This window comes from Gossypium arboreum, chromosome 2 (assembly GCF_025698485.1).
Source record: "Gossypium arboreum isolate Shixiya-1 chromosome 2, ASM2569848v2, whole genome shotgun sequence".
NCBI classification, from domain to species: domain Eukaryota; kingdom Viridiplantae; phylum Streptophyta; class Magnoliopsida; order Malvales; family Malvaceae; genus Gossypium; species Gossypium arboreum.
In genome coordinates this window covers 67,902,593-67,914,813 of record NC_069071.1, presented here as the reverse complement: position 1 = coordinate 67,914,813, position 12,221 = coordinate 67,902,593, and the positions used below count along the sequence as shown (strand labels likewise).

Here is a 12,221-nt window from a genome sequence, read left to right as displayed (position 1 = left end):
TGTTGCAATGAGTAGCCTAACAACACAATTGCTGAGCTCAGGTCGTGGCATATTCTTTAGCAAGCGATATATGATCTCAAGATGCCATCTCCTACGGCCCTAAACATAACTTTTATATAGATTAGTGTTGCATTATAAATGATGACATCACGAACTAACTAAAATACAATAAAGGTAAGCGCACCTATAGAATGGTAATATAAATATAATAAGTCGAGAATATCGTATCCATAAGGACTAAAAGTACCAGTAGTTACTATCTTTTTATTATTTAGTCGAATAAATTGAAGGATTTGTTTTAAAATCTAATTTTAACTAGACTAATTACTAAGTGACAGAGAGTGAATTGGGAAAATAATCGAAGAAAAACTTATGAGAGAGACAATATACAGGAAAGAATCCACCTAGACTTCACTTATTATTCTAAATTTGAATTAAACGATTTATTCATTTGACTTAATCCGTAAAAATCTCTCAATTATATTAATATCTCTTTTAAGAATAAAAATAACTGACTCTAGGTTAATTAATTGAAATATCTTTTTAATTAAAACCTCTATCGTCACATTAACTCGATCTATGGATTCCCTTATTAGATTTATGTCGTCCTATTTCTAAGATTGCATGCACTCCACTCAATTACGCTAGATCTACTCTTAAACAGTGACTTTTGCTTCACTGAATAAGCACATCAATAATGAATTAATATCATAAAAACATTAAACATGAAGGTAAGTAAACATAATTGAAATCAAAAACAAATATTTATCATGTAATTCAGAAAAATCAAATAATAAGATCTGTCATAAGCTTCATCTTCCCTAGCTATCTAAGAAATTTATATCATACTTAGAAAGGAAAACATCTCAAAAATAGGAAAATAACAAAACATAAAGAAACCCAAAAACTTATAAAGAAATTGAATGGAGATCTTCAATCTTGAAGAAGATCCTGCTTCTGAGTTGAGTCCGTCGGCGTTCTTCGAGTAATTTCTGCATTCTACTTTGCGTGTCCCCTTAGGTCCTCTTCTAGTATGTATTTATAGACTTTAGAATGCTCAGAAACACTAAAAATTGGCTTTTTCCGCGTGTTTGAGAAACAGGGAGTGATATCGACACAGGCTGCTACATGGGCGTGTGGCTAGCCCGTGTGGAATTGGCTTGGTCGTGTGGATCCATAAGACTACCCGTTTTGTCCGATTTTGGCCAGTTTTCTGCTCTTTTTGCTCCGCTATGCTTGCCTAAGTGTATAAACATGAAATTAAAGGATTAGGAGTATCAAATTCACTAAATTATGTAATAAATCATCCAACAACATGCCAAGTATGGGATTAAAACATGTTACATTTATGGTTTATCAATAAATACTATAAAATCAATAAAGAATAAATACTAATGCCTTAATCAATCCACCATATCTTATAAACAACTCAACTTATAAAATGGAATGTCATATGGGGAAGTAAATTGTCCAGCATAGCATAGCCACCGATCTTGAACAAATTGTGCTAAAAACAGGGGGAACAACGTCGTCAGCTTAATCAAATTCGAATGAGAGGTAGGCATCAAAGTTGAAAGCCCCAATATAATAGGCGAAGAATATATCCATTTATCCAATTCCCTGCATAAATGCTATTTTCTATTGGTTTCTTTACTCAATTATTGTTTCATTCTCGGAATTAGATGATGGAAAGGCACAACGCTCTCTCTATATATAGCGCAGTTAAGTCATCCTTTCATCACCACTCAGCTTCTTCTAGTTGGTGTTACTAGATAACTGAAATGGAGGCAACTCAAAAGAGGGGGTACTTCAAAGGCAAGCTAGCCAAGTCTTTGTCTCGAGTTACGAAGGTGGTTCCTTGCCCACCATCATCCATTCCAAGGGTGTCTAAGTATTCCCATGCTGCTATTTCCAAGCAACAGCCAAGTCGTTTTCATGAACACAAGAGTGTTGCAAATCTTCCATCATCCATGCCCAAGGATTCTACTGCTAGTTACCACAACAGCTTGCCATTTGACGCTTTGGGAGGCCACAAGCTTTATTTCTAATGTGCGGGAACGTTTTAAGCCTGACAGGAACTGAACTTTACAACATTAATCTCTCATAAGCCACAATTTATAAACAAGGTTTGGATTGCCGAATTAGATAGGGATAATTCTCTATTGTTCAATGTAGATTATCCTCACCACTGTTTAATGAAATTGGTTGAGGTATATTCTAAAGTTAAAAATGTAAAAATTTATTCGGAGTAATGTCATTTCACATAAAAACGACTTAAATTGGTATTAATCTCATTGAATGAATGAAGAAGAAATCAAATATACTTGTAAACAAAGTGAGGCGAGTTGGGCAACATCCAATTTCATTTTATATCAAAATGGGCCAAGCCCGTCAGCTTAGAAGGATTAATAATTAACCCATTATCATCTAATATTTAAATGAATAAAATTAAAAAAAATCAAATTTTCACTTAAATGAAATTTTTATTTAATTAAAGTATAATAAAAATATATTTAATTTTTATATATGTTAATTAAATTTTAACATATTTTACCCTTCTTTAAACATTTATGTAAACTTTTATAAAATTTGAAAAATTAAATAATATATTTTAAATATGCATGTTAAACAGTTTTAAAATTTCTAACTTTTAATTTTTTAAAAAATAAATTATGTAATTTTATAAAAGCATGATATTAAAATGAAAATGAAAATTACTTCTTTAAAGTTGTTTATTATTGAGAAAACTATATCTAAAACTACTTTAAATATAAATAAGAAAAGGAAGTATTTTAGTATTTTGAAACTCAACATTTCCATTTTGCTTTTGTGCATTCTTTTATAATATATATATATATATATATGATTATTTTTTTGAAAATATCCTATAATTATATTTGATTGACAAATTAAGATATATAAAACAAATAATAATCAATCGATAATGATATATTGCATTAGTTGTAATTTTGAGCCATTTATACATCGTGATTATCATATGATGTTTAATACTGTGTTGATTTTTTTACCACTAATACCCATGTTGATTTATGAGAACATTTTTTAAAAAGTAATTAGAATTTTAATATATGATTTCATATATTATCACTAAAACAAATGTAATTATCATTATCGATGTATGTGTTAATACATAATTAATAAAAATATAATTATCCCTTCATTTTATGCATTAAATTTACCTTGGTTTGAATCCTTTTAGAAACAACTTTTTATTTAATCAGTTTGCTCTCTGTAGCACGAGTTTTGTCTGCTCTTTATAGCATGGGTTTGTTTCTTTTGTTTTGTTTTGTCTTTGACTGTTTAAGTTTTCTTGAGTATTCTGGGTAGAAGTGACATTTTACTATGGAATCAGAAATGGTGAGTCTCAATCTTGAGGATGGGGAAGAGGAAGGTGTGCTTTTGCCAATAGATCCAGAATTACAAAGTTCGATGCATGGGTACTACTTGGTAGGAGGTTTTCTGACGGTAAGTGTAGTCCATTTTCAGAGGATGAAAAACACAATGGCGAATCTGTAGCATCCCTTAAAGGGTGTTCAGATATCAAATCTTGGGGCAAGAAGATTTTTATTCATATTTTTCCATGAGATTGATATAGATCGGGTTGTAAAAGGGACTCCTTGGACATTTAACAATCACTTTTTAATCATACATCGTTGAAGAATAGTGAAGATCCAATGCAAGTACTGTTGGTTTCGATAGCTTTTTGGGTAGAAGTGCATGATTTAACCCCAGGTTTTTTTCTCGGTGACGGTGGCTAAACAATTGGGGAACTTTGTATGGATATTTCTAGAATACGACACGAAACTAATAAATAGAGGTCTAAAGAACCATCTCCAGATTCGTGTTGAGGTAGATGTCAGAAAACCTTTGAAAAGGAGAAAAAATATTGTTTTTTCGTTATCGAAATTCACTTATGTGAATTTTCGGTATGAAGGACTCACTATTTTTTGTTTTTTATGCAGCTGCTTGGGTCATAATGACAAGTTTTGTCCGGTCAGATTGGATCGAAGAAAAAATACCCTAGAGTTTGGGTAGAATATATCTCTAAAAGTGCACATGATAAGGGCCAATAGAGAAACTAGTGTTTGGTTACAAGAGGAAGGAGATGAATTGTCAAAGGAAACTAATCCAAACATGCCTGAAGTAGGGGGAGTGATTTGAGGAATATAATAATCCAATCTTTGGGTTTAATTTGGAGGGATCTCAATTTATTCCTAATTTGAATCTGAATGGATCCTCTAGTGGGATGGGCTGAATTAATATAGAACATGATCTTGAAGAAAGGCTAATAGCAAATGTCATAGGGAAGAAAGGCCAGAACAAATGTTTTGATTCCTAATGTTTTTGAGTTATCTGATTCAACAGGAATTATTGCTAAGAAAAATTATGTTCACGTTTATTAAGGACCGGCGGGTACCAATGGGCAAGCTAATCGGGCACAATGAAAATCCTATCTTAGAATGTTCACGGATTGGGGAGTACGCGGGCATATAGAAGGTTTCGTTTCATGATAAAGTCTATTAATCCTCAAATTGTCTTCTTCATGGAGACAAAACTAGATGGTTAGCAAATGGAAAAGGTACATAGAAAATGTGGTTTTATGAATGACATTGATGTTTAACTAGAAGGATTTCGAGGGGACTTAGTCTTGCATGGAATAGCAATGATTTGATTAGCATTCGGATTTTTTCAAAAAATCATATTGATGTTGTCATCAATGGAGGTGATAATAATTTGATGTGGAGATTCACCAATTTTTATGGAGCCTCGAATGTGAGATATAGAGAGGGTAGTTGGGATCTTATTCAAAATCTAAAAAGAGATTGTAACATGCCATGGATTATTCGTGGTGATTTTAATGAGATTTTATATTCACATGGAAAAAAAGAAATGCTCTAAGGGATGAAAGGCGAATGGAGAATTTTAGATAGGTGTTAGAGGAATGCAATCTGGTGGATGGATGTTTTTTGGGACCTTGGTTCACTTGAGAAATGGGGACTTATCATATACTAATATTCATGAACGATTGGATAGATGGCTAGTTAACTCGGATTGCTTAAATATTTTTCCTAATTTTTCAATGGAACACCTTCCGCATCCATTTTCGAATCATTGTCCGTTGTTAGCTTAGATGGAGAAAGGTGCAAATTGTAGAAAAAAAGGAACTTTAAATTTGAAGCTTGGTAAGTATTGGAAGAATCTTGTGGAGATGTCATTAACCAAGTATAGGAGGCTACATCGAGCGATGTCTTGAAAAAATTGGAGGTTCTAATAAAGGCCTTTATAGAGTGGAAAAATCATTGCGAAAGAGTCGAGGTGATGTACAAAAAAAGCTGAAGAATAGATTGAAGATGTTTACTGAAGGGGAAAGGGACGATGGGACAATGATAGAAATTATGGATATTAAATTGTAATTAAACTAGGAGATGGAGAAACAAGAAGCTTATTAGGAACAAAGGGCCTGAGCTAACTGGCTAAAATTGAAGGATAGGATTACTACGTTTTTCCACAAATTTATTTCCCAAAGGAAGCATATGAATTGAATTAGGGGTTTGGAGAATGCATTAGGGTTTTTACGAATGAAGTGGATGAAATGGAGGAAATTGCTTGAGAATATTTCTCCAATCTATTCACAGCTAAAGGTGTAGGTGATATGGGCCATATTTTCTGAAGAGTGGAACATTGCATGATAGATGAGATGAACCAAAGCCTTATGGCAAAATATTTAGTTGAGGAAGTTTTTGAGGCCTTAAAAGGAATGGGTCCGACCAAAGCTACTGGAAGTGATAACTTTCCTGCGATATTTTTTTAGTATTTTTGGCATATCATTAGAAGGGACATGAGTAGTTTTTGCTTAAATATTTTGAATGAAGATATGTCCTTGGAACCATGTAATGTTACCCATATTGTTCTTAAACCAAAAAAATTCTCAGCCCATAAATCTATCCAATTTTAGACCCATTAGCCTCTGTACAGTTCTTTATAAAGTCATATCTAAAATTGTGGTGAATCGTTTTGAAAAAGTTTTAGAATGTTGCATCGATGAGGCTCAAAGTGCCTTTGTCCCGGGCAGATTAATATCTGATAATGTCCTTTTTGCTTATGAAATTTTACATGCATTTAAGAAAAAAAAGAAAGGGTAATAAAGGGAGCTTGGCATTAAAATTGGATATGAGCAAGGCATTGAGACTCACCAACCATAATGGAGTTGGAAGATGACATCATCTTGTGTGGTTTGAATAGATGGAAGTTGAGCTACCTCGAGGATCTTCTCTTGGTTGTTATACCATCTTTTAGAGACTAGCTCTAATACTAATTTTTAGCTCGATAAATCAAACCGAAATTGCCAATAGGGGGTGAATTGACCTTTACAAATTTTGGTGGAAGTAAGGAAAGAAAATGAAACAATGAACACAAATATTTAGAGTGGTTCAGCCCTAATTGCCTACTCCACTACCTTAGCTTTCCACAACTAAGAGTTTTCTCAAATTCAAGTTTAACCTTTGAGGACAAGGTTTAACCTTACAACCCTTTTAAAATTTCTACCCTAAATCTTAAGATAAACTCTCCTAAAGAATTACAAAGAAACAAACAAAAAGATAATCCTAAGAAGATCAGAATGTTTGCTAGTTAAGCACAAATAGACATGAAAACACTTGAGCAAAAGAAAGACAATAAGAGCTTGTACAAGAAAATTATGGAAGTATTGAGTACAAAGGTTATTTGATTGATGATTTTTGCTTGAACATGCTTTCTTGTTATTGTAGGATCTTTAGTAGCTGTTATTTATACTTTCTAATTGATTTTCAATCGTTGAGGTTATTGTGGTAGTTAATAGAGCCGTTGGGGATGTAAAAACCAAATCATTTAATACACCTGCAACAATGAGTATTGATACCAAACAAAACGGTATCGATATGTTTTTTTATAATAAATGCTAAATTCAACGATATTTAATTCAGCGACAGTTGGAGTTTAACTATCGATACCAAAACAATTTTTATCGATACTTTATAAAAAGGTATTGATAGTGGATCGATACATAATTGGTTTTGTGAGAAACAGAATGCCAATTCGGTATTGTTTCTTTCAAGGGGTATCGATATTTTTAAATTATCGATATTTGGCCAAAAAGGTCAATTCTAACTTGTTTGAAAGATATTTTGACTTGATAAAATGGTAGAAGACCTTTTTACTTAGTCAAAATCATTTTAACTTGATTTTAAAGTTGTTTCAAAAAATTTCTAAGAGTTCGAAATAGATTTTTACAATTTTATCTCGTAGACTTCAATATGAAAAATTATTTTATAAATTTTATTCAAATTTAACTTTATTAAAAAACATTTTCATTTGTTATATCATAATATATTTTCAAATAAAGGCATTTTATTCTTTAAAGGGAATAATAAAAGAATTTTCAAAAATATATCCAATTCTATTTTTTGGGTTGAAAGAATTATATGAATTGGACGAAACTAAAAAGGATTCAATAATCAGTAACAAGATGATTCACAAATTATCTCTTCAAATTCATCAGACTTAGGCTCCCTTTGGATTAGATTTTACCCACAATGAGATGGAATATTGGGTGAATATTCCTTTTCACTGCACTAATTTCTTGTTTGGAAGATTTTAAGGTGCAGTGCAATTGAGCACTCTCACCATACTGCTGTTCTCAATTTTCACTGAAGCCAAAGGTGCCAGTGGTGAAGAAACTGAGGTGAGTGGTTTTATTACCCTTGTTCTTTGTTTTTTTTTTTTTTTGAGTTTTATAGAAAGTAAAATATTATTAGATATTATTATATAATAATTTAATAAATATATAAATTTATTGTCATAAATATATAATTTTAATTATTATTTAATATAAAATAATTTAAATATGTTTTATTATTTATTATTAATATAATTTAAAAATATTTAAATTTTATTGCATATGATTATAATATTTTAATTATCATTTTATAAAAATAAAATTTTATTTTATGTTATATTATTTAATATTAATATAAATTTAATTATTTATTTTATTATAAATACATTGTAAATTAATGTCTATAATGGTCATTTTTTATTCTCATCTCACCGCTACAGCTACGTTTGAATCCAAACACATATCCACCGCTATTTCTAATCTCACCGCTATAGTATTCAATCTCACCACTACAGTAATTAATCTCACCACTACCATTATTTTTAACCTCACCGGAAGTAAACACACCGCCCATCCAAACTAAGCATTAAACAGCTCTAGCAATTTGAGAACAATAAAAATGGGAAAATGGCACATCTAAAAAGATTCAGAAATTGTAATAGTAAAAATTCGAAATTTGATAAAGATTATACTTCTTAAAAAAGAACTGTGTTATCTGTTAAGTTTGTTATGATTATCCACTTGGCAATGCCAATATGCTCCACGTCATCCCCCAAACTCATTAAAGGGAAAACAAAGTTGCAAATTCCAATTCGAACTTGGAAATTTCTCTTTACGGGGGGATTTCTGCGAGTTCCATTAATTGGAAATAACAGCAGTACCGTGTCTCCTCCCCCACAAGCTGAACCTTTGCCTGCCAGTTGTTTTTTCTTATCCAGTCAAACAACGGGCTACATCATTCTCCCTCAATTGTTTTACCCTAAATTAAATTTTTTTAATAGAACTCTTTTGATTACAGGGTCTAGGAATTTTTCATATTCCAATTTCCTGTTCGATGTTGGCTGAGAAAAAAAAATGATGAGGAGACGATTGGAAAATCAGCGGCATGAGGATCAGTATTCGAGGGCTTTCCACGAGCTTTCGGGACTGGTTATGAGCCTTCTACGATCGCCGCTAGCTCCGGTTCCTTCCGCCAGCCAATCACCAGCGTTGTCCACAAGGCCTCATTCCCCACCAGTACCGACAATGAAGAAGATATCACCGTCCGGATTCGCTTTGCTGATGTTAGGGACATCGGTTTCGTTGATGCTGTGTGGATCAGTTACTTTCTTTATAGGATTCATGTTTATGCCTTGGCTTCTTTGTTTGGTCATGGTTCTTTACATTGCTGGAATTGTTTCTGCGGTTTCCATGTTATGTCGTTCTACTATTTGTTATGCCATGGCCCCTCTGCTGCGGCGGAAGGAAATTCCTGGTAGTTTATTTATTTATTTATTCTTCTTAAAATACTTTAAAAAAAAAAACATTTTAGATGATACTGTATGTACGGTTGATGTAATGTTGTTGTCTTTGGCATTCAATATTACGTCTTTTTTACGTTTTGATTTCATGATTTGGATGTTTCATTTTTTACAAACATTCGTTGTGTTTTGTTATCTGATACTAGGTTTTGTGATGCTTTAATTCTACTAAATAGGTCTTTTACAGAGCAGGAATTAAATCCCCAGAATTTGCAGAATAGAGCTTCATAATGAACGACTGGCTTTTAAGGTGAATTTTGATTCTCCTGCGTTTTATATCTGGAATACTTAGAATGCTTTAAATTATTAAACTTTATGCGTTGATCTTCAATGCCTGCTTTTAATGCCATCAAGGGTGAAAAATTTTGTTGAGAGTGAAAATATGAGTAAGAAATACCTAAACATAATAAATGCATTTGTTTTGGGCACTCACTGAGATTATGGGTATGAAAAGTTCAGCATATGACAAAAATTGCTGGTGTGGAAGAAGACAATAGCTAGTAGTGGATTGTTTATACCGCTGTTGGCTGATCAAACTAGCTGAATTTGATGAATAATATGGCAGCAAACTAGGTTAGTTTACTTTGTTGTACCTGACATCTCTGCTTTTCAGCATTCATTTGTTATGAAGAGACTGAATCTTTGTTAGCATGAAACTACCTTTGCCTTTATTTTGCTTAATATTTTGTGATAGGCATTGCAGAGTGGAAGCTGATGTGGGTGATTGGTGCTGCATATACAAGAGAGTTTAGCAGGTTTCTTCAAGTATTAATGCTGATTATATTCTTGGTCTAGTTGAAGCATTTAACTCATCAATGATTGTTCTTATTTGCCACAGGAAATGGGATGGTTCACTTCTCAGGTGTTATCCAAAATGGTGGCAGTGGCAGATACAAATGGAAATGAATATGAGAAAGGTTCAAGAAATTGAGCTTTCTTAATAAGCCTTTTGATTTTAAAAGATGCATGGTTTGTATGATATTAGAGCTTATGAAACTCATCCTAAACTAGTCTCCAATCTGAGTTCCAGTTGAAGGGTATTTCTAGGGACATGTTGCTTCGATGGGATGGGAGGACTGACTGAGATATCCAGTTTCACTGGAAATTAAGTTTCCTTGATATATTAATAATTGACATAGGGATTATTTGCAACATAAACTTTTCTACATCCCTTCAATTTTATAATTATATTATTATTTCACAAATATTAGTTCTTATATATTTATGAAAAAAAAGTCATACTTTTGAATTTAACATAAATATTATTGTAATAAACATAAAAATATTTTTATTAAACATTAAATAATTAAATAATATATAAAAATATTTCATTTAATTTCAAATATCACAGGTAAATTAAATTAAATTAAAATTTAAGTAATACATCTTAAAAGTTATATTTTAATTTTAAATAAATTAATTAGATAGTTTTCTAATTCAAAAACCTAATTAGAATAAATAAAAATGTTAATATTATTTTAAAATTACTCTATCAAAATATAATATTTATTATAGTCACACAACATTAGTATATGTTAACTCTCATTGAAAGTTTTATTATCAAAATTTATTAATTTTAAATTAAAACTATACTTCTATATAATATTTTAAATAATTATCTAAAACATTTGAATAGTAAATAAAGCTTTAATTCTGTTGGTAAAATGTTTTAAATCTTGAGTAATTAAATTTGAGACTTACCATATACAATCATATATAATTGCTATAAAAGCCTAATAATTTATCCATCAATTGTCCAATTGAGATGAAGTCACATATAAAATAATTAATAAATTAACCCACAAAGAAAAAATAAAAATAAAAATATTTTTTAAAATTATATAATTCATAAATTAATCTCATAAAAATCTGAAAATACTCCTGTAACAAAAATTCAAAATGATACACCTACTTACTCCACTACTAAAATAAATGAATCTTTTTCACTACTAAAATTAAAAATTCTTAATCTTTTATTCTCCTTCAACCCTCCTAACTTTTCTACTCAAATTTCTTTTATTCTCCTTCACACATTCTAGAATTTTACAAGATATGTAATCAACCTTTCAATAGTTTCAAGTGGGTCTCCCCGATTTGGTAGTAACTTTCTTTTCTTTTCAAACTTTATTGATTAATCTCTAAAAAATTATGATTATTGCTAAAAATTTAGGATTTTGGTTTTTTTTGTGATCGATTAGGATTTTTTTATGGTAGTTTTAGTTTTTCTTTTTATTATTAAATGAGTTTGTGATATTGATTTTATATGAGATTCCTAACATCTTGACTAAGTAATAGGGGCGTAGCCAGGGGGGCTGGCATGGGCCCCGGCCCCTCCTAAAATGGAAATTTTCATTTTAGACCCTTGAAAATTTTTAAAAATTTTAAATTAGTAAAGGTAAAATTGCACTTTAGCCCCCCTTAAAATTATAAAAATTCAATTTAATCCTTTACAAATTATAAAAATATAAACTATAAAAAATTAAAATTTCATCCGGCCCCCCTAAAAAAATTTTCTGGCTTCGCCCCTGCTAAGTAATAATTTTTAGAGGTTAATTAATACAAATCATTGAAAAAAATTATGATTAATTGTATTTATGGTCTTGAATTTGTTGAATATTGACTAGAAATTTAATATTTTTATTCAAAAATAGTTGTTGCTAGTGTGATTATTGTAAACCTTCATGAAAACTTTTGTGTTTAAAATTTAAATTTATTTGTTCTAAATGTTTAATAGGAATGGAAAATATTTTAATAGAAATCTAATAGTAAATTAGAGTATTTTCTAAAAGAAAAGGCTTAAACTTATTTATTTTAAATGTTTAATAAGAATAAAAATATTTGAATAGAAAAATAATAGTAACATAGTGTATTTTCTAAAGGAAAGGCTTAAATTTATTTGTTCTAAATGATGGCTTGTGTTGATTTTGTTAGTTTCTATAGCAAGTGTGGAAATACTATTTTTGCAATGACATTTTTGAAAAAACATTTGAGGAATCGAATTAGAGATGGATGAATTATTGTTTGAT

At 30.7% G+C, this 12,221-nt stretch overlaps 1 protein-coding gene and 1 long non-coding RNA gene across 3 annotated transcripts; both read left to right on the top strand.

Annotated features, from left to right (window-relative positions):
• The first annotated feature begins 8,749 nt into the window (after window positions 1-8,749).
• On the top strand, window positions 8,750-9,426 carry LOC128279312 (uncharacterized). Its single transcript, XM_053022417.1, has 2 exons — window positions 8,750-9,149; window positions 9,383-9,426. Exons 1-2 carry the CDS (start codon window positions 8,750-8,752, stop codon window positions 9,424-9,426), a joined length of 444 nt encoding a protein of 147 aa, XP_052878377.1.
• LOC108469159 (uncharacterized) lies at window positions 9,427-10,353 on the top strand. 2 transcript variants are annotated; one of them, XR_001869049.2, is made up of 4 exons: window positions 9,427-9,445; window positions 9,655-9,768; window positions 9,890-9,950; window positions 10,034-10,353. It is a non-coding gene; the product is annotated as an uncharacterized LOC108469159 (long non-coding RNA). The 2 variants fall into 2 exon arrangements; XR_008278791.1 differs by lacking the exon at window positions 9,427-9,445 and having other exon boundaries at window positions 9,534-9,768.
• The last annotated feature ends 1,868 nt before the right edge of the window (window positions 10,354-12,221 follow it).

What these genes read in the sequence shown, in the direction of transcription:
- LOC128279312 (XM_053022417.1), top strand. Translation starts at nt 8,750, where the DNA reads ATGATGAGGAGACGATTGGAAAATCAGCGGCATGAGGATCAGTATTCG. An exon ending in GCGGCGGAAGGAAATTCCTG is followed by an intron (nt 9,150 to 9,382) that starts GTAGTTTATTTA and finishes GGTCTTTTACAG; the next exon opens with AGCAGGAATTAAATCCCCAG.